Source organism: Staurois parvus, unplaced genomic scaffold (genome assembly GCF_062004578.1).
Source record: "Staurois parvus isolate SC_StPar_1 unplaced genomic scaffold, SC_StPar_1.0 ptg001076l, whole genome shotgun sequence".
Classification (NCBI taxonomy): Eukaryota; Metazoa; Chordata; class Amphibia; order Anura; family Ranidae; genus Staurois; species Staurois parvus.
The window spans coordinates 560,051-584,207 of record NW_028318872.1 but is presented as its reverse complement, the minus strand read 5'-3'; the positions used below and the strand labels follow the sequence as shown (position 1 = coordinate 584,207).

General features: G+C 43.1%; 1 protein-coding gene across 1 annotated transcript; it reads right to left on the bottom strand.

The window, feature by feature from the left end:
• Positions 1-3,615: 3,615 nt before the first annotated feature.
• Positions 3,616-22,976, bottom strand: LOC149440540 (chymotrypsinogen A-like). Its single transcript, XM_089658485.1, has 7 exons — positions 22,901-22,976; positions 22,322-22,425; positions 20,312-20,391; positions 18,380-18,458; positions 16,252-16,432; positions 7,867-8,000; positions 3,616-3,826 (listed from the first exon to the last, which is right to left on the bottom strand). The coding sequence occupies exons 1-7, from the start codon at positions 22,950-22,952 to the stop codon at positions 3,665-3,667; spliced, it is 792 nt and encodes a 263-aa protein (XP_089514611.1). The 5' UTR covers positions 22,953-22,976; the 3' UTR covers positions 3,616-3,664.
• Positions 22,977-24,157: the final 1,181 nt, after the last annotated feature.

The window sequence follows — 24,157 nt, the reverse complement described above, 5'->3', positions numbered from 1 at the left end:
GTTTCTGAGGAGCGCTCAGAGATGGAATGGTTTATAGAGCTGCTGAAGATATGGAATCAGCTTGTCCTAGGGTATCTCCTCTGGTATGGCCCCGAATTTAAGGTTTCTCCCCAATCTGTCTTCAAGATCAGCAATTTTATTTTTGAGCCCTCTTATCTCCTGAGCTTGGGCCTGGTAAGTATCGACTAGCTTGTGTGCTGTAATATAATCCCCCATTTTTCTCTCCATGTGGTCAGTTCGTTCTTCCACCTGGTCTACTGTAAGTGAAAGTGGCAGGGATACTGGTGACATATTTGTGCAATGTTTTGCCCAAATTTTGCCAAGTGGCCCTATTTAGGCAATGATGTAACCCTTCTGACGCCAGCAAATTAACTTACGTGGCCAGGGATTTCTGACCCATTTCTAAGTGAACGGGTTGGGTGACATCAGTGGTCGGTAAGGACATGATGGTTGCAAGCATCAGCTGTTTACTTACAACCACTGACAACCTTTAGTGTCACATTCATCCGAATGCCCGAAACATTTGGTGTTCAGACAAACATCCAAAATGCCGGTGTTAAGTCCAAACGTGACTGGCCTCATCCATAGACAGGGCCGTGGATAAGGGGGTACCACAAGTCCTCCTGTACGGGGTCCAGGCCAGCAGGGGGCGTCAGGCAGCTGGGTGAATCAAATGTGGACAGGGAAGTTGATCAGCATGGTGGGGGGGGGCAATTACTGGAACTGATCCCCTGTATGGCTCTCTCTGCAGCAGCTGAAAGTTGGCTTTCTCTCCTCTCGCTGCATTTCAGCTGCTGCAGGGAGAACCACACAGGGGATCAGTTCCAGTAATTGCTACCCCGCCACATCAATCACCCTTCCTGTGCACCATATGTTTGCCTCTGCTGTCCAGCCCCCCCCCCCCGATGCCCCCACCCCCACAGTGGTGCCAGCTTCCCTTCTCTTCTTCCCACCCAATAGGATCCTTCAGGATGGAGAGTGAGGGAAGAGTCTGGTAAATACTGTATGTCACATTTACCATCCCCTTTCTTTCCTGAATGAACATGAGTGATTGGTACCTGTTACTCACTGTGTTCATTCATAATTGAAGCATAGAAAACAGTTTTCTTTTTAGCGGGGGGGGGGGGGCTGTCAGGTTGGCTATATGGGGCCCCGTGGTTTCTAACAGCAGCCCATAGAACAGAGGGACCAATGGGACTGCAGGCGGTTGGTGAGAGTAGGTTTTCCTGTCCCATGTGGTGTCTCGGTCTGTGTTTCTGTGGGACTACAAGGCTCAGTGTGCAGCAGGAAAGGTGTCTGTATCCAGGATATGTACTGTTACATCTGGTGTCTCTGCTACTCTGTTCATCCATAGACACTGCAAGAAATCGCCTGGCCTTGTATGGCACTGATCCAGGCACACCATGAGTCGGATGAATTTGTAGGATGGACTACAGAGGGGTGAGAGGCCTTTGGCCACCATCTTAGTTATAGTCCTTCTTAAAGGTTCAGCACTACCCCCTTTCTGGGGCTCCCAGGGATCCAGTGTTTCCCCTTTCTTGAAGGATTACAAGAAATTCTCTTTGGATCCCATTTCCAGCCACTGATAGATACTTACCACTGGTCAGCAGGCAGGGCTGGATTTACATCTCAACAGCCTGTAGGCAGAATTCTGAAGTGCCCCTTTACATGTGTAAAGGGGAAAGCTGGGGACTTTGCTGTAAAGGGGGACACTGCGGCCTGTAATGTAAAGGGGAACTCTTGTGTAGGGGTGACCAGAGACCCCTTACATCAGAGTCCCCAGAGCTCCCCTTACATTAGAGTCCTCAAAGTTCCCCTTTACATCAGAATCAGCAGGGTTCCCCCTTATAGTGTAAGGGGAGCCTCAGCGGATCCTGATGTACAGTGAACCCTGATGTAAAGGGGCTACTGTGGACTGTGATGTAAAGGAGAACTCTGATGTAAGGTGGTCTCTGGTCACCCTTCTCAAGAGTCCCCAGAGTTCCCTTTACATTAGAGTCCTCAGTGTTCCCCTTTACATCAGAATCAGCAGGGTTCCCCCTTATAGTGTAAGGGGAGCCTCAGCAGATCCTGATGTACAGTGAAACCCTGATGTAAAGGGGCTACTGTGGACTGTGATGTAAAAGAGAACTCTGATGTAAGGTGGTCGCTGGTCACCCTTACACAAGAGTCCCCAGAGTTCCCCTTACATTAGAGTCCTCAAAGTTCCCCTTTACATCAGAATCAGCAGGGTTCTCCCTTATAGTGCAAGGGGAGCCTCAGTGGATCTTGATGTACAGTGAAACCCTGATGTAAAGGGGCTACTGTGGACTGTGATGTAAAGGAGAACTCTGATGTAAGGGGGTCTCTGGTCACCAAGGCCCCCCTCCCCTTTACATCAGGGTCCGCAGTGTTTCCTCTTACATCAGAGTTCTCCTTTACATAAGGGATGGCAGAGATTCCCCTTCACTGTGGGGGAGGACCACAGCCCCCTCACATCTCTGTGGAGGGGGTGATGTTGCATTGTGTACACAGTGACCTGTTCAGTGTGCTCCCCCCTCCCCCCCCCCCTCTTCTGAGACTCCCCCACCCTGATCACTGACAGGGACTCACTGCTTGTGCACCCTCTGCTCCCCTTAGAGAGATTCTGGCGGTCCCCGGCCTGGACTCCTCTGCTCGCTTCTCTCCCCCAGTACCTACTGGAGAGGGATTGGCTTCGGACACAGTGTCTCCAGACAGCCGGGTGGTGCAATCACCCCCTCCCGAGTCCCGCCCAATCATTGCAAGCCTCAATTTGCCAATAGAGCCGCTTGGTCAGCTGCTGGGGACCAGGAGCCAGAGGAAGAAGGGGAAGGATCTGTGTGCCACAAGTTATATCTGTTTCTCGCCCCTCCCTGCCCAGCATGCAACTGTTTTGGCACCATCTGCACTAAGTTCACTGCAAGCAGCTCCGCTGTCCGTGACAGACCTTTATTTCCAGGACTCCTCGGGACAACTGTCAAGAGAAAAAAAACTCATTTAGAAAGGTTGCCCTCTAGAAAGGGTGCCTGTAGGCAGATGCCTACAGTGCCTCTTGGGAAATCTGTCCCGGTCAGTAGGATGCTGACAAGGAGGGGCTGTGTCTTTATAGCCCATGTGTGTAATTCCAATAGTTAGGGTACCCCTTTTGTCAGGGCCTAGGAGGTTTAAACTTTGTCCTTGAATCAGGTTGTTGGGCATCCATTATACATGGTTCTGATACAGGGGAGGACTTACACCTCATGGGGCCCCCGGGCAATAGGAGATCATGGGACCCCTGTGTCCTCGCCCACACTTAAACCACACCCAAAAAAGTCTATGAAATGTACCAGGGGAATCGCATGGGGCCCCCTACTGACCCCAGGCCCTCAGGCAGTGCCCAAGTTCCCAAGTGGTCAGTCCGCCCCTGTTCTGATATTATGTCATTTATAGGTTGTGTTACTGTATGCACTGTTTATTGCCTCTGTCATGAAACATTTTATTGGCATTCTTTCAACCTGAGTGTGTCAGAAAGCATGGTAGTATCTAGTGGGTCATTAACACCAGAAGAACCCAAACATCAGCGGGGGGGCTCCCTGGGGTGAGCGCTAAAAGTAAAAGAAAATCCACAGCAAAATATTAGTTTAAAAGTTGCTTTATTGGGTATCAGAAAGACATCGGATGGTATTTAGTTGGCAGCAACAGTCTGGTCCACCCAGGCTCTGAGAACGGTGACGCGGGCGTAGACTCCGGGAGAGGATGTAGCACAGGTAGAGCTGCCCCAGGAGACAATACCGGCCAGGGTCCAGGCTCCGCTCCTCTCACACACAAGGGGGCCACCAGAGTCACCCTGAAAAGAGCAAAAATGGAAATTTTATAAGGGATCTTAAGGAATCATCTGTAGTTTTGATTAATCTCTTTCCACCCATGAATAGCATCTGTGCAGAGGAAAGAAGTTGGGCCTTAACGCTCACATTTCCATCCATGGACGTCTGAGGTATCAATGAAAGCTCCCAACCTGGGCTCTAGTAATAATCAGGAACTGGCAAGACAGTGGTTGTGGGATCAGGCAGTCCTTCCTCAAAAGGAAAATGGTATGTGAGCGCACTACAAGTAGCAGCTATGCACAACAGGTAACCAAATAAAACCTGTAAATCAGAATAAAACAACGTAGTGCAGCGCTAAAAAGAATACATCTAATATGGTGCCTTTGTGATAAATAGAGTAGAGTTCATGGATAATTGATCACAAAAAACGAAATGTTCCAAAAGGGACAATAGTGCTCTGAAGGTGCCTGCTTCAAAGATATTCCGGTGCTTGTGCAGATGGTAATAGTAAAACTGCGCACTCACAAGATGCGCAACTTAAATGCGCATATAAATATGGGTTAAGATGTCCTCTCAATGGGATCAGGGTAGAACAGATGATAGGTGATCCTCCCTCTGAAGGGTAAGTGGCACAATGGGTGATTCCAGGGCTTAACGGTGATCCAAGATAGCCAGAGGTCCAATACAGGGTTTGGTGGGTGCAGTTTCCTGGGTAGACAGGAGATCCCCTCTCTGGGTACTGGACTGGACCTTGAATGGGCTTCGCTCATGGATCACACTCAGTCCGGTCCCAGCAGGAAGCAGAGGTCTGGCTGTCTTGGATCACCGTTAAGCCCTGGAATCACCCTTTGTGCCACTTACCCTTCAGAGGGAGGATCACCTATCATCTGCTCTACCCTGATCCCATTGAGAGGACATCTTAACCCATATTTATATGCGTATTTAAGTTGCGCATCTGGTGAGTGCGCAATTTTACTATTACCATCTGCACGAGCACCGGAATATCTTTGAAGCAGGCACCTTCAGAACACTATTGTCACTTTTGGAACATTTCGTTTTTATGATCATTTATCCATGAACTCTACTCTATTTATCACAAAGGCAATCCTTCCTGCTCCCGGGGCATAAAGGCCCAGGTCAAGGAATTTCCTCTCACTTTTTATTTCATCTACAGAATGGAAAAATTAGGGAAACCCAAGTTATCCAGCTCATCAACAAGTGACCTGATATATGAAATTGTAAGGGGTCCTTTGAACCGTTTAGCAGTTCCCTCCCACATCACAAGCAGCAGAAGCCAATAAGTAGACCAGTAGGCAATATTTAAAGCATATGTCAAGCCATTTTTTTAGTTTTGGGTAGAGAGTGGAAGAAGTAGAACCTTTGTCAGGACTATTCTGTGCTCCACGAGAGCAATGTCCCCTCACTTCCTGTTCAGCTGACAATGTGTCACCAGACAGGAAGTGAGGGAAACTCTTCAATAGGGACAGAGAAAGAAATAAAAATCTAACAGAAGTCATAGTCTTTCTCTACTCCACTGAAAGAAGGTGATTTTATTTATGCGTTGTTGTTGGAGAGTTTCCTATCCAATAAAGTGTTATCATCGAGGGATTTCATAAAGGGAGCCATGGATATCCTCAAAATACTAATAGGGATTGGAAGCCTTCACAACTCTATACAGACTAATGCAGGCCATAGATGGGTCGAAAATCGGCCGATTTTTGGATCGTTAGTAGGCTATTTGTTCGGCCGTTTTTCGGTATTTTGGCAGATTTCTTTTATCGGTAAAGTTGGAAAAAAAATCGTCCGATTTTGCAGATCGGCCGATTTTCGGGGCAATGATGGGCAAATCAGTCGATTTTTTACAGATAAAAAATCTGCGCATGAGCAGTGACCTGCAAGAGAAAGACAAAAAGAAGAAAAAGAAGAAGAGGAAGAGGAAGAAGAAGAGGATGAAGAAGAAGAAGAAGAAGAAGAGGATGATGAAGAAGAAGAAGAGGATGATGATGATGCGGAAGAAGAAGAAGAGGATGATGATGATGATGATGATGATGAAGAAGAATAAGAAGAGGATGATGATGATGATGATGATGAAGAAGAAGAGGAAGAAGAAGAAGAAGAAGAAGAAGAAGAGGATGATGATAATGATGATGATGATGATGATGATGAAGAAGAAGAGGATGAAGAAGAAGAGGATGATGATGATGAAGAAGAAGAAGAAGAAGAAGAGGATGATGATGATGAAGAAGAAGAAGAAGAAGAAGAAGAAGAAGAAGAGGGATGAAAAATAAGAGGAATTCCAGTCCAGCAAAAAGTGTCCCTGCAGAGAGCTCCGCTATTTCTTTGACAGTTCCTTGACATTTATAGCGGCTGCAACAATGTATCTATTTGTTTCTGAATAAAAACATCTGTATCCTAAATGGATACAAATAGATACATTGTTGCAACCGCTATAAATGTCAAAGAACTGTCAAAGAAAGAGCGGAGCTCTCTGCAGGGACACTTTTTGCCGGCTGTAGACGGGATGAAAATCGGCCGATTTTTTGTACCATTGCTGGTAACGTCGGCCGCTTGAACGACCGATTTTTCGTTTTTTAAAAGAAAAATCGGCCGTTTTTCTCCCCGTCTATGGCCTGCATAAGAAACTTATTAAAAAAAAGTTGGACACACACTTTCGATGGCCAATATTTGAACTTTTTTAAACACCACAAACTCCATGAGGAGAGAAGCATTGGCAGGATGATGAGTGATAGGGGCCACCTGGGACAGAACGGCTGAGGAGTGCTGGGGAAGGGCTGAGCGGGAGAGCCGGGACTGGAGGATTATCATTGCTCCGGCCATCTCTTAGATATCTGTGCTCATGAAGCTGTTTTCTGCAGCCTAGATCTGTACCTAAAACTTCCCTCTCTGAACCACCTTGGCCAAAGATCAGACTGCGGATCCCACTGAAGAGATAGAACAACACACAGTATACTGAGTATTTCTGGAGAGTGCAGCCTGGTCCTGGAGCAGGGGTGGACTGACAACTCATGGGGCCCCAGGGCAATAGGGCATCATGGGGCCCCTGTGTCCTTGCCCAAACTCAAAAAAGCCTATGAAAAAGGTACAAGGGCATCTCATGGGGCCCCCTACTGACCCTGGGCCCTCAGGCAGTGCCCAAGTTTTCAAATGGTCAGTCCGCCCCTGTCCTGGAGATTGGAGGTTGGCTTTCCTTTGGTGGAATGGAGATCTGGAGGCATAGAAACTGGGTCTAGGATCCCAAAAATACCTAAAAGGCGTTTTTTTTTCACCATAATCTGGTGAGTGCGGTATATATTTTTTGAGCACTCTTTTTGGTGGAAGCGCACTTCTTTGGAAAGAGGACTTTCTGAGTTTTTCTAAGGATTCTTTCACATATTTTTTCACTTGTATTGGAGTGGGACTTTTGCTCTATTAATAATAATTTTATTAATATTGTTTATATTTTATTTATATATGTTATGATTGAATTTGTTTGGGGTGTAACACATTCATTAATAATTTTTTTACGCTGTTTGTGTTGTTTAAGATAGTTTTTGGTGTAGGTTTGCGCTGAGGAGCAGCAGCATTTATTGGTTTTGTTTTGTTTAAATTTGGCGCTGGTGATTTACGCTTATATAATATTTGAACTTTGTACGGCCCATGTAAGGGCAGCCAAGCCAAGATGGCGCTGCTCAACCTCAAAGTCAAGCTCAGTGCCTTATATATCCTCTACAATACAACATCGAGACTCAGAGGAGAACTTGAACTTGGGAACAAATCAGAAAACACATATATTGATATGCAGGAGATAATCCACCATATGAAAAAAAACAGAGGACCATCAATGGTGGGGACACTCATTAGGTATTTGCTCCTCGCTGCTAATTAGGAATAATTTATTGCTATAATAATATATATAATATGGATGTTAGGACACGTAGACTGTTCTGCCTCGTATCAGCTGGCCCAATTGTGAGCTGATGGAATCCATAATCTATTGTTCTGTTCAACAAGATGACTAATGAGAGCTAATACTTGTCAATAGTAAGTCTGTAGATCATCGTACCATGCAAGAGGAGGCCCCGGAGGCACCAGCGCAGATCATGGAGTCCCTGATATTGCTTCCCCAGTATGTCTGGCACTGAGGGTTGGTCAGAAGAGGAAGAGCCACCTGCTGGAGTTTAGCTGGCTTAGCTTGTGCTGAGAGAGAAAGGGAGAAGATAAATTCACATAAAAAAAATGGACAGCAACTTATGTATTTAAGCTCTAGACATCTTTATGTACAGCCATTGGGCCCATATTGGTACATAGTTACATAGTTAGTCTGGCTGAAAAAAGACAAAAGTCAATCCAGTTCAACCATTAAAAAAAAAAAGTTATAATCCTACACCCACAGTGTATCCAGAGGAAGGCAAAAAAAACCCCAGCAAAGCACGGTCCAATCGGCTTCTGCAGGGAAAAAATTCCTTCCTGATCCCCCGAGAGGCAATCGGATATTCCCTGGATCAACTTTCCCTATAAATGTTATATCCAGTTATATTCTGTGTATCCAAGAAAGAATCCAGGACTTTCCTACAGCAATCCACTGAGCTGGCCACAACCAACTCTGGAGGGAGTCTATTCCACATTCTCACAGCTCTCACTGTGAAGAAACCTTTCCGTGTTTGGAGATGACATTTCTTTTCCTCCAGATATAAAGAGCGCCCCCTTGTCCTCTGTGATGACCTCAGGGGGGAATAACTATTTATACATGGAGATCATATCCCCCCCTTATGTATTATACATGGAGATCATATCCCCCCCTTATGTATTATACATGGAGATCATATCCCCCCCTTATGTATTATACATGGAGATCATATCCCCCTTATGTATTATACATGGAGATCATATCCCCCCCTTATGTATTATACATGGAGATCATATCCCCCCTTATGTATTATACATGGAGATCATATCCCCCTTACGTATTATACATGGAGATCATATCCCCCTTATGTATTATATATGGGGCTCATATCCCCCCCCCCCCTTATGTATTATACATGGAGATCATATCCCCCCTTATGTATTATACATGGAGATCATATCCCCCCCTTATGTATTATACATGGAGATCATATCCCCCCTTATGTATTATACATGGAGATCATATCCCCCTTATGTATTATATATGGGGCTCATATCCCCCCTTATGTATTATACATGGAGATCATATCCCCCTTATGTATTATACATGGAGATCATATCCCCCCTTATGTATTATACATGGAGATCATATCCCCCCTTATGTATTATACATGGAGATCATATCCCCCCCTTATGTATTATACATGGAGATCATATCCCCCTTATGTATTATACATGGAGATCATATCCCCCCTTATGTATTATACATGGAGATCATATCCCCCTTATGTATTATACATGGAGATCATATCCCCCTTATGTATTATACATGGAGATCATATCCCCCCCTTATATATTATACATGGAGATCATATCCCCCCCTTATGTATTATACATGGAGATCATATCCCCCTTATGTATTATACATGGAGATCATATCCCCCTTATGTATTATACATGGAGATCATATCCCCCCTTATGTATTATACATCGAGATCATATCCCCCCTTATGTATTATACATGGTGATCATATCCCCCCTTATGTATTATACATGGTGATCATATCCCCCTTATGTATTATACATGGAGATCATATCCCCCCTTATGTATTATACATGGAGATCATATCCCCCTTATGTATTATACATGGTGATCATATCCCCCTTATGTATTATACATGAAGATCATATCCCCCCTTATGTATTATACATGGAGATCATATCCCCCCCTTATGTATTATACATGGAGATCATATCCCCCCTTATGTATTATACATGGTGATCATATCCCCCTTATGTATTATACATGGAGATCATATCCCCCCTTATGTATTATACATGGTGATCATATCCCCCTTATGTATTATATATGGGGCTCATATCCCCCCCTCCCCTTATGTATTATACATGGAGATCATATCCCCCCTTATGTATTATACATGGAGATCATATCCCCCTTATGTATTATACATGGAGATCATATCCCCCCTTATGTATTATATATGGAGATCATATCCCCCCTTATGTATTATACATGGAGATCATATCCCCCCTTATGTATTATACATGGAGATCATATCCCCCCCTTATGTATTATACATGGAGATCATATCCCCCTTATGTATTATACATGGAGATCATATCCCCCCTTATGTATTATACATGGAGATCATATCCCCCCTTATGTATTATACATGGAGATCATATCCCCCTTATGTATTATACATGGAGATCATATCCCCCTTATGTATTATACATGGAGATCATATCCCCCCCTTATATATTATACATGGAGATCATATCCCCCCCTTATGTATTATACATGGAGATCATATCCCCCTTATGTATTATACATGGAGATCATATCCCCCTTATGTATTATACATGGAGATCATATCCCCCCTTATGTATTATACATGGAGATCATATCCCCCCCTTATGTATTATACATGGAGATCATATCCCCCCTTATGTATTATACATGGTGATCATATCCCCCTTATGTATTATACATGAAGATCATATCCCCCCTTATGTATTATACATGGAGATCATATCCCCCCCTTATGTATTATACATGGAGATCATATCCCCCCTTATGTATTATACATGGAGATCATATCCCCCCCCCCTTATGTATTATACATGGAGATCATATCCCCCTTATGTATTATACATGGAGATCATATCCCCCCTTATGTATTATACATGGAGATCATATCCCCCTCTTATGTATTATACATGGAGATCATATCCCCCCTTATGTATTATACATGGAGGTCATATCCCCCCCTTATGTATTATACATGGAGATCATATCCCCCTTATGTATTATACATGGAGATCATATCCCCCTTACGTATTATACATGGAGATCATATCCCCCTTATGTATTATATATGGGGCTCATATCCCCCCCCCCTTATGTATTATACATGGAGATCATATCCCCCCTTATGTATTATACATGGAGATCATATCCCCCCTTATGTATTATACATGGAGATCATATCCCCCCCTTATGTATTATACATGGAGATCATATCCCCCTTATGTATTATACATGGAGATCATATCCCCCCTTATGTATTATACATGGAGATCATATCCCCCCTTATGTATTATACATGGAGATCATATCCCCCTTATGTATTATACATGGAGATCATATCCCCCTTATGTATTATACATGGAGATCATATCCCCCCTTATGTATTATACATGGAGATCATATCCCCCCTTATGTATTATACATGGAGATCATATCCCCCTTATGTATTATACATGGAGATCATATCCCCCTTATGTATTATACATGGAGATCATATCCCCCCTTATGTATTATACATGGAGATCATATCCCCCCTTATGTATTATACATGGTGATCATATCCCCCCTTATGTATTATACATGGTGATCATATCCCCCTTATGTATTATACATGGAGATCATATCCCCCCTTATGTATTATACATGGAGATCATATCCCCCCTTATGTATTATACATGGAGATCATATCCCCCCCTTATGTATTATACATGGAGATCATATCCTCCCTTATGTATTATACATGGTGATCATATCCCCCCCTTATGTATTATACATGGAGATCATATCCCCCCTTATGTATTATACATGGTGATCATATCCCCCCCTTATGTATTATACATGGAGATCATATCCCCCCTTATGTATTATACATGGAGATCATATCCCCCCTTATGTATTATACATGGAGATCATATCCCCCCTTATGTATTATACATGGAGATCATATCCCCCCTTATGTATTATACATGGAGATCATATCCCCCTTATGTATTATACATGGTGATCATATCCCCCTTATGTATTATACATGAAGATCATATCCCCCCTTATGTATTATACATGGAGATCATATCCCCCCCTTATGTATTATACATGGAGATCATATCCCCCCTTATGTATTATACATGGTGATCATATCCCCCTTATGTATTATACATGAAGATCATATCCCCCCTTATGTATTATACATGGTGATCATATCCCCCTTATGTATTATACATGAAGATCATATCCCCCCTTATGTATTATACATGGAGATCATATCCCCCCCTTATGTATTATACATGGAGATCATATCCCCCCTTATGTATTATACATGGAGATCATATCCCCCCCCCCTTATGTATTATACATGGAGATCATATCCCCCTTATGTATTATACATGGAGATCATATCCCCCCTTATGTATTATACATGGAGATCATATCCCCCTCTTATGTATTATACATGGATATCATATCCCCCTTATGTATTATACATGGAGATCATATCCCCCCTTATGTATTATACATGGAGATCATATCCCCCTCTTATGTATTATACATGGATATCATATCCCCCCTTATGTATTATACATGGAGATCATATCCCCCCTTATGTATTATACATGGAGATCATATCCCCCCTTATGTATTATACATGAAGATCATATCCCCCCTTATATATTATACATGGTGATCATATCCCCCTTATGTATTATACATGAAGATCATATCCCCCCTTATGTATTATACATGGAGATCATATCCCCCCTTATGTATTATACATGGAGATCATATCCCCCTTATGTATTATACATGGAGATCATATCCCCCTTATGTATTATACATGGAGATCATATCCCCCCTTATGTATTATACATGGAGGTCATATCCCCCTTATGTATTATACATGGAGATCATATCCCCCCTTATATATTATACATGGAGATCATATCCCCCCTTATGTTTTATACATGGAGATCATATCCCCCCCTTATGTATTATACATGGAGGTCATATCCCCCTTATGTATTATACATGGAGATCATATCCCCCCTTATGTATTATACATGGAGATCATATCCCCCCTTATGTATTATACATGGAGATCATATCCCTCCTTATGTATTATACATGGAGATCATATCCCCCCTTATGTATTATACATGGAGATCATATCCCCCCTTATGTATTATACATGGAGATCATATCCCCCCTTATGTATTATACATGGTGATCATATCTCTCCATTTACATTCAGATTTTCCAGCCCATAGACTTTACCTTACACATTAGCCGTGTGTGGGGAACTGTGCAAAACGCTTTTGCAAAATCCAAGTATACCACGTCCACCGCCACCCCTCTGTCCAAGTATACCACGTCCACCGCCACCTCTCTGTCCAAGTATACCACGTCCACCGCCACCCCTCTGTCCAAGTATACCACGTCCTCAGCCACCCCTCTGTCCAAGTATACCACGTCCACTGCCACCCCTCTGTCCAAGTATACCACGTCCTCAGCCACCCCTCTGTCCAAGTATACCACGTCCACTGCCACCCCTCTGTCCAAGTATACCACGTCCACTGCCACCCCTCTGTCCAAGTATACCACATCCACTGCCACCCCTCTGTCCAAGTATACCACGTCCTCAGCCACCCCTCTGTCCAAGTATACCACGTGCTCAGCCACCCCTCTGTCCAAGTATACCACATCCACAGCCACCCCTCTGTCCAAGTATACCATGTCCACTGCCACCACTCTGTCCAAGGTTTTTCTCACTTCCTCATAAAAAGAAATCAGATTTGTTGGACAACTTCTGTCTGTCATGAATCCATGCTGTCTGTGGCTTAAAAAAAATTTTCACAGCAAGAACTCCTCTCTGTGGTCTTTTATTAAACTCTCCAGTATCTTCCCAACTATAGAAGTTACACTAACAGGTCTGTAATTACTTGGGAAAGATTTTGACCCCTTTATAAATATTGGCCCCACATTGGCCTTACGCCAATCCAGTGGTACTATGCCAGTCATTAAAGAGTCCCTAAAAATGAGAAACAATGGCTGTGAGATGACAGAGCTGAATTCTGTAAGGCCCCCGTGGGTGTATGCCATCCGGTCCAGGGGCTTTATTCACCTTTATTCTGTCTAAATATTTCTGGATCATATCAATTGTGAGCCAATGTGGATCATCTGGGGGTGTCAGTACCATCCCCCATTATAGACAGGAGCCCCCCCATGCTCCTTTGTATACACAGAGCTGAAGAAGGGATTTCATACATTGGCCTTCTCTTTGTCCCCAGTCACCCCCTCTAGATGGTTCTGTAAAGGGCCTACAGTTGTGTCCAAAATTATTCAACCCCCACTGAAATTGAGTGTTTTGGCCAGTTTGACATTGCTTTTGATCATTCAGTCATCTTGCTTACATTTACATTAAAGAGGCACTTGTAGGTCAGACAAATATAACATAACAGTTATAATGAAATAACCACAAATGTCTTTTCTGTGCTCACAGCATTATCAGTTTTATTCAACCCCCAAGTGACATTCAATCTTAGTACTTAGTACAGCATCCTTTTACAGTTATAACAGCTTTTAAACGTGAAGCATAGCTTGACACAAGTGTCTTGCAGCGATCTACGGGTATCTTCGCCCATTCTTCATGGGCAAAGGCCTCCAGTTCAGTCACATTCTTAGGCTTGCGCACTGCAACTGCTTTCTTTAAGTCCCACCAGAGGTTCTCAATCGGATTTAAGTCTGGTGACTGCGATGGCCACTCCAAAATGTTCCAGCCTTTCCTCTGCAACCATGCTCTAGTGGACTTGGAGGTATGCTTGGGATCATTGTCCTGTTGAAAGGTCCAACGTCTCCCAAGCCTCAGGTGTGTGATGGACTGCATCACGTTTCCATCCAATATCTCCTGGTACTGAAGAGAATTCATGGTACCTTGCACACGCTGAAGCTTCCCTGTACCTGCAGAAGCAAAACAGCCCCAAAGCATGATTGACCCTCCACCATGCTTCACAGTAGGCAAGGTGTTCTTTTCATCATAGGCCTTGTTCTTCCTCCTCCAAACATAGCGTTGATCCATGGGCCCAAACAGTTCTAATTTTGTTTCATCAGTCCACAGAACACTATCCCACAACTTTTGTGGTTTGTCCACATGGCTTTTGGCATACTGCAGTCGACTCTTCTTATTCTTTGGAGACAGCAAGGGGGTACGCCTGGGAGTTCTGGCACGGAGGCCTTCATTACGCAGTGTGCGTCTTATTGTCTGGGCTGAAACTTCTGTACCCACATCTGACAAATCTTTTCTCAGTTCCTCAGCAGTCACACGGGGACTTCTCTCCACTCTACGCTTCAGGTAGCGCACAGCAGTCGAAGTCAGCATCTTCTTTCTGCCACGACCAGGTAGCGTTTCAACAGTGCCCTTTGCCTTGAATTTGCGAATGATGCTTCCTAAGGTGTCTCTTGGTATGTTTAACATCTTTGCAATCTTCTTATAGCCATTGCCCTTCCTGTGAAGAGAAATCACCTCTTCTCTTGTCTTCCTGGACCATTCTCTTGCCTTCACCATGTTTGTAACCACACCAGTAAATGTCTAGAAGGAGCTGAGTATCACAGTCATTTTAAAGCTGCCTAATTGGTGCTTATTATGCTTGATTGCTGCTCGGTGACATCCACAGGTGTTTTCAATACCTGATGGAAAGCACCTGTATGAACCTCTGTTCTTCAGAGTGGTAGTCTTTAAGGGGTTGAATAATTGTGGCAATGAAGAAACCACATAAGAACCATTTACTACTGTATTACATAAACAATTGATGTCATTTTAGTTGCATTTGGGTAGTTACAACGTCCTTGTAGGATTTGATTCTGAATACAATTCCAAATGTACACTATAGTCCCTAAACCCCTTTACAGCATTGGGGGTTGAATAATTTTGGACACAACTGTACATGCTGGGACCGGACCTTTCTACTATTAATAGATTTAAAGAGTTTTTTGGGGTCATATCATTGTGATTTATTCATACCAGACTGACAGCCCACCTTAGAAGACCCCAATATAGTCATATCATTGAGATGCTTATTCATATCAGGCTGCAACTGTTATTTTGTCCCTTTTTGGTGGAAATGTTTGACAGTTTTTCCAACTTATGAAGCTTCTCTGGGTAATTCTGCTCATGTTCAAAAATATTTTAAGTTAGAATTTATCCAACCGAAAAAAAAAAAAAACAGCGTAATCCAAGTTATGCAGTGAAAGTGCTACATGAGTGTTTTTATCTCCATCACCCTCTATATTTCACCATTTAAAAAAAGCATGACCCTTCCCCCATAATAACTGCTGGGTACCACCAACTAGGGCTGCAGGATGACCACAGTAGAAAAAGAGGACCAAGGCATACAAGGTATGCCGTACAAATGTAGATGCTGGGTTTTAGGGTGCGCCTCGTATGTGCAATGACTTTAACCAGTTAACACTTTGTATTTATAAAAGAATATCTAATCCCCTTACTGGCAGCATTGGTGTATCCCCATCCGGTGGTGACACATCTTTCTCCTCCATTGAAGACATCAGCGGAAGCAGCAAGACACACGGGGGACACGCGGTTGGTGAAGGTGGCGGGACTGGCAAGCTTGATCAGGGTGATGTCATTGACGATGGTCACGGAGCTGTACTGGGGGTGTCTGAAGACCTGAGAAAAGTTATAATAAGAATTCATGTTTTTAAAGATTTTAATAAATCCGAATCTACTGATGAGCTTGTCATAATGTCCCTCTGAATCTTCCCAGTTTGTAGTGTAATCTGCGCACATGTCATCTTTTATTCTCCTGTTAACATTAGTCTCCACCTTAAACCACCATCATATGTTAGGGACCCAAGCGGTTACATTGGACATACTAGTACTTTTAGACCTGTAAATGCGCCCGCACTCTGATCACCCTGTTCAACAAATTTTTATTTTTTGCCAGTTTTGGAAACAAAAGGATCCATTTCTTAATGAATTTCACATTCTGAGTTCAAATATAACAATGAAATTTGTCAATCGGCTCTAGTTTTTCTGTAAACGGAAAGTTTTCTACTATAGGCGTAATGACTACATAATGCACAATAATTATATAGATAGATGTCTTTCCACAAATATAAAGCAAGTGATATTGACTACATAACAAAGCCTAAATGGCAGAATATATTGCATAGGATTACCAAGAAAAATTATAGCCATAAGCTAAGTTGAATCATTTTAATACTTAGGATTCTCACTAGTTTTGTCTTCAGTTTGTGTCGGTTTTGCTTCTCTTGGCTTTTCTCTTGTATTCGAGGAAAGGGCTATCTCTTACAACTGCACGTGACTACACGCTTCAGGTTCTTCCTCACTTGACTCAACCATGAAGGATTCTGGTGCTTTAGGAATTGATAGCCCCTCTCCATGAGGAACTGGACGTATTGCCGATGGAATATTTGGATAGTGCACAGATAACTTTTTCTTCTTATTTAGCCCTTTTACAATTGGAGGCACCATACAAAAGTAACAATTACTAACATGATCTGTTGGCTCTCTCCAAATCATTGGCACAGCGAAAGGCATAGATGCCTTTTTTCCATTCAACCATTGCTCCAGTGCCGTCCCACAAGAATTGCAGCATATATGTGGTGCCCAGCTCTTGTCCTGGTCTCCTATCTTGCAGCCAAAATACAAGTTGTAGGCTTTCTTAATCATTCCTGTTATCCTCCTTTTTTGTGAGATAAAAGTTATTTCACCGCAGATATAGCAGAAATTATCTGCTTTATTCACACAAGTTCGAGGCATTACTGAGTAGCCTATATAAGCAGAAAACGAAATGTAAAGACGAACTCCAATCAGCTACAGATACTGCAGCTTTTATGCAGTGAAGTGATGCAATTAAAGGCTAATATTGCATCATCTCAGTATACATGACATTTTCTATTGGTCACCAGTATCAATTGCACAATATGCAGCTGAAGTTGCATCATAATTTTGAATGGCTTACGTCATTAGATGGGTGAATATATCATGGAAACTAGAGCCAATCAACATTTTTTAGGGTCATTTTCATTTTCAGCACCCCAAAATTATGTAAGATTAGCTAATTTTATGCCCAAAACTTTTTACCTGTTGAACAGTGTTACATGTGAGAACCCCAGTTAGGCTTTCCGCATTTGGCTGCAGGAGGCAGTCCCATTGAAAGCAATGGGAGGCAGCTTGCTCCGGCAACGAATCAGGGCAACTCGCATGTAATATTTAATGCAGCTTTCACCACTGCTGGGGTTCTTGTACCTACTAGGAGTACAGTTGCAATCCTAGGTGTGACTGTACCCTAAAACATACTTTTCTTAAAAAATCACACAGAGGTAGACAACCCTTGGTACTCCAGGTGTGATGAAACTACAAACCCCATGAGACATTGCAAGATGCTGGCATCCACAGGCATGACTCCCAGAGGTTGAAGCATGACGGGATCTGTAGTTGCACCACACCTAGAGACCCAAGGTTGCCTAACCCTGGGCTAAATGGGGCTGGACATCCTCCTGAACAAATTAAGTCCAGGAGAGGAGCCTGTAAAAGTAGTGTTCCCATGTCTAAAACTCTCTAAAAAAAATCAGAGGAATAAGAACTTACTCTGCCGACATCTATGACTTGGATGGGCTCGGTACTGGAGGACTGGTCGTATTCACCCAGGATCACACGATGGGCAGTTCTGGATGGAAGGGAAACATGGCAGGTCATTGGTAAATCGTTTAGTGTCATGATGACAATGGTTTTTAGACTCATCCTTATCATCTCCATACTTTGGGGACAATTAACATGCCTGGCAGTGAAAGGTCACTTCTTCACAGTAATTCAGTAAAGGGTCCAAAACCATAACACCCATTCTATCTACATTTCTCTACTTTCTACAACCTTCTACATCTTGTGGTAAAATTGTATTTAAATTGGGTAAATGGTAAATGGAAGTATCTTGTGTGGCAGCCCGGGCCAGCATTTCTAAAAAGCAGGTACACTGAATGTACAGGTGTGCGGGCTCTTTATATACTCAGGTTGGAACATAGTTCAGGGCTCGGGTTTTGGAGATACCTCCCTGAGTGGGAGACAGAAGGTGCACGCTGCACCAGTGTCCAGGACAGACAGAGACCTGAGCCTGCAAAAGAGAAGGATACAACAGCAGAGAAGCTGCAGGATAAAGGACACTGAATGGAGGTACAGTGGGCACTGGGATGGTGGGCTTAATGGTCAGGAGGACCAAGGCAGGAGACCTGAGTCACAGGGCCACAAAGAGAGTTAGGAGGCTTGAATGCAGTTTATATGTCTTTTGATGGTGGCTGCGTGGGCAACTGATGTGTATTAACTTTCTTTTCATTTATTTTTTAAAAATGGGCTGCTATGCACAACTCATTGGGAAACATACTATTTGAGCTTACTAGTCCCTTCCTCACACTGGTCTGTAAACCAGAGGCTCTGGGTGTACAGTTGGATAAATGTTAGAGACATTTAGGACGTATCCGGTCTATAAACCAGAGGCTCTGGATGGACAGTTGGATAAATGGCTCTATATTTAGGATGTATCCGGTCTATAAACCAGAGGCTCTGGGTGTACAGTTGGATAAATGGCTCTATATTTAGGATGTATCCGGTCTATAAACCAGAGGCTCTGGATGGACAGTTGGATAAATGGCTCTATATTTAGGACGTATCCGGTCTATAAACCAGAGGCTCTGGGTGTACAGTTGGATAAATGGTTCTATATTTAGGATGTATCCGGTCTATAAACCAGAGGCTCTGGATGGACAGTTGGATAAATGGCTCTATATTTAGGATGTATCCGGTCTATAAACCAGAGGCTCTGGATGGACAGTTGGATAAATGGTTCTATATTTAGGATGTATCCGGTCTATAAACCAGAGGCTCTGGGTGTACAGTTGGATAAATGGCTCTATATTTAGGACGTATCCGGTCTATAAACCAGAGGCTCTGGGTGTACGGTTGGATAAATGGCTCTATATTTAGGATGTATCCGGTCTATAAACCAGAGGCTCTGGGTGTACGGTTGGATAAATGGCTCTATATTTAGGATGTATCCGGTCTATAAACCAGAGGCTCTGGGTGTACAGTTGGATAAATGGCTCTATATTTAGGATGTATCCGGTCTATAAACCAGAGGCTCTGGATGGACAGTTGGATAAATGGTTCTATATTTAGGACGTATCCGGTCTATAAACCAGAGGCTCTGGATGGACAGTTGGATAAATGGTTCTATATTTAGGATGTATCCGGTCTATAAACCAGAGGCTCTGGATGGACAGTTGAATAAATGGCTCTATATTTAGAATGTATCTGGTCTATAAACCAGAGGCTCTGGATGGACAGTTGGATAAATGGCTCTATATTTAGAATGTATCCGGTCTATAAACCAGAGGCTCTGGGTGTACAGTTGGATAAATGGCTCTATATTTAGGACGTATCCGGTCTATAAACCAGAGGCTCTGGATGGACAGAGAACTGGTGAAGCATTGCAGTGAACTCTGATTTTGTAGAATATTATATTGGACTTACGTGACTCCGCAGTGGGCAGCAGTGACAACCCAGAGACTGTTCATAACTGAACCACCGCAGAAGTGGAATCCAGTTCTGTCCTGTGGAAGAAGAATAATAAAGTCATTGTTTTATATACAAATTACTTCCCCTACCTATGAAGAGGAGGGCCATCCATTCTGGACTCCGACATTACCTTTCAGATTTGGATCACATGACTAATTGCCTAGGAAGTCAGACATACTGCTAACACTGGCAGAATCCCAAAGTAGCACCTTCAGCCCTCCCATTGTTATTACTTATCCATGCCAGCAAGTCTGTAAACTTTTCTTTTATTGGGATATTCGTCCATTCTAGAGAGGGTTTTGCCATTGAGGATAGAAGGGGGAAGCTTCTGCACATACCCTCACTCAGATTTTTGTCATGTATCTACCTTCGCAGATTGTGTGCCTCTCATCTGCCAGGGACTCCTAGTGCCATCTTCTGCTTCTTTGGCAAGACACATTTTTTTCACCTACCCCTCCACCCCTTTGCTGGAGGTGAGCAAGGGAGATTCTAGAGAGCACTAGGTCCTGGAAGAATTGGAGAGGACAGTTGGGTGATATTTTGAGACAAGAGTGGTGATGTTGTTTGGACAGAGCTGTGGATGACATTGTATGTAATTGTTAGTATTTTGATTTTATGTTTTGGAAGCAGTTGGAAGCCAGTGGAGGGATTGGCAGAGAGGGGTGGAGGACACTGAATGGAAGCCAATTAAAGGATTGGCAGAGAGGGAGTGGAAGACACTGAATGCAGGCTAGTGGAGGGATTGGTAGAGAGGGGTGGAGGACACTGAATGGAAGCCAGTGCTGGGATTGCCATAGATGAGTGGAGGACACTGAATGGAAGCCAGTGGAGGTATTGGCATAGAGGAATGGAGGACACTGAGTGGAAGCCAATTAAAGGATTGGCGGGGGGGGGGGTGGAAGACACTGAATACAGGCTAGTGGAGGGATTGGCAGACAGGGATGGAGGACACTGAATGGAAGCCATTGGAGGGATTGGCAGAGAAGGGTGGGAGAAACTGAATTGAGCCGGTAGAGGCATTGTCAGAGAGGGGTGGAGGACACTGAGTGGATGTCAATGGAGGATTTGGCAGAGAGGGGTGGAGAACACTGAGTGGAGGTCAGTGGATAGTTTGGCAGAGAGAGGTGGAGGAAACTGGAATCCAGTGCAGGGACTGGATGGAGGACATTGAATGGAATCCAGAGGAAGGATTGCCAGAAAATGGTGAAGGACACTGAATGGAAGCCAGTGGAGGGGTTGGCAGAGAAGAGTAGCAGACATGGAATGGAAGGCAGTGGAAAGATTGTCAGAGAGGGGTGGATGACACTTAATGGAAGCTAGGATTGGCAGAGAGGCATGATGACATTGAGCAGCCGGTAAGGTAAATGAGTTTGTGAATAGCATTCATGGTTGATTGAAGAAGTTGGGAGTAGCCTATGTTGAAGCAGGCTCATGAGAAGGGAGTTGCAATAGTCAAGGTGAATGATAACAAGGGAGTGATTGAGTAGCTTAGTGGTTTCTTTGGTTGAGAAGGGGCAGATTTTGGAGATATTGCAGAGGTGAGGTCTACAAGATTTGAACAGTGATTAGATTTGGGGCTGAAAAGACAGGTCAGAGTTTAGGATTACACTGAATACCCTGGTGAGAGGAGTGTGACTGATAATGGTAGAAATGATTTTGATGGAAAGTCGGGGAAGGTGGGCATGGTTAGGGGGAAAGTTTTGAGCTCAATTTTAGAAAGACTGAGTTTGAAAAAGTGATATCCATGCTGATACGTCAGTTAAAAAGTTAGTAATGTGAGAGGTTACTGAAGGGGTGGGGTGAGGAGTAGACAGAGAGAGGTGGTATTGGAAGCCATGGAAGGTTACCGAGTGACCAAGGGAGGAGATGTGGATGAAGAGAAGGGGTCCAAGAACAGAGCCTTGGGGAACCCCTAGAGAAAGAGGAAAATATGCATGATAAAAATGTGTTCAGACATGATCTTACCTGAAGAGACACCTGCCATGGCCAAGAACCAGAGACAGCGTTTTCACCGTTCACAACCCTGGCATAGCCGGTGATAACAGGTGAGATGGCGGGAACACCGCAACCTGAGAAAAAAACATATTCTTATTATAACTGCCAGTAATACATTGTTACACACTACAATATAATACAATGTAACGTCTAGTTGGCCTTTTAGTCTTTTTGTATCTTCCTTGCACTTAGTCTACATATCATCAGTAATAAGGTGGATTTTCTCCCTTTTTTTTTTAACAGTTAAAGAAGCAGAGCCAGGCTATCCCAGCCAAAATTTGTTTAATAGTCTGCTTGCTTTATTTACGTATGCATAGTGGATCAGAAGTTCATTTTGGAAGTTGAATTTCAAGTAGAATGGTTCGATTGTGATCAATAAGTGGTAAATTGCCAAAAATCTCCAATTCAATCAGTTCAATGTACTGTTATGTAATGTTTTACATACAATTTATCAATTTATGTGTCTAAAATATTTGATATATAAAGTTTTTGTAAAATAATATATAATTGTTAGAAAGTTCCACAACACACAATGCGTTGTCTACTCACCATAGGCTCCGCTGAGCAGGGCCAGGCAGGACAGGACCCACAGGATTGCCATTTTCTGCTTCTCTTGGGTATGACAATGAAGGTAAGGTCTGTTCAGGTTTTATATGCTCAGTCAGCCAATCAGGGGAGAGCTGCAGGCTTGTGATAAGGCCAATTTTAGTACAATTATCAGGAAACCTTGAGAAAATTTCACAAACTGGACTAGGAGGAAAAGATAGGAGAAAACAGGTGTTATAGGAGGACTCTCACTGTGTTGAAATCAATAGTTGTTCCAAATATCACAACATATAAATTAATTATTATTATTATTACTACAGATTTATATATTGCCAACAGCATGCTACAAAATCAATACAGGATTGGCCACTTTGACGAGTCGAGTTTTAGAAGATCACCTAGAGGAGGACAGAGTAGGAGATAAACCGATTGGGGTAGGACAGTGGTGGGCAACCTTTTTTTTCAACTGAGCCAAATCTCACCAAAACCACGATTGAAATTTATTTTGAGAGCCACATTTTTAAAACTGAAAATACATCTCCCATATAGTAATTCATCCCCCATAGTAATTCATCCCCCATATAGTAATTCATCCCCCATATAGTAATTCATCCCCCGTATAGTAATTCATCCCCCGTATAGTAATTCATCCCCCATATAGTAATTCATCCCCCATAGTAATTCATCCCCCGTATAGTAATTCATCCCCCATATAGTAATTCACCCCCCCTATAGTAATTCACCCCCGTATAGTAATTCACCCCCCGTATAGTAATTCACCCCCCGTATAGTAATTCACCCCCCGTATAGTAATTCATCCCCCATATAGTAATTCATCCCCCATATAGTAATTCATCCCCCCTATAGTAATTCATCCCCCCTATAGTAATTCATCCCCCATAGTAATTCATCCCCCATAGTAATTCATCCCCCATATAGTAATTCATCCCCCATAGTAATTCATCCCCCATATAGTAATTCATCCCCCCTATAGTAATTCATCCCCCCTATAGTAATTCATCCCCCATAGTAATTCATCCCCCATAGTAATTCATCCCCCATATAGTAATTCATCCTCCATATAGTAATTCATCCCCCATAGTAATTCATCCCCCATATAGTAATTCATCCCCCATATAGTAATTCATCCCCCATAGTAATTCATCCCCCCTATAGTAATTCATCCCCCCTATAGTAATTCATCCCCCATATAGTAATTCATCCCCCATATAGTAATTCATTCCCCATATTGTGTCAATT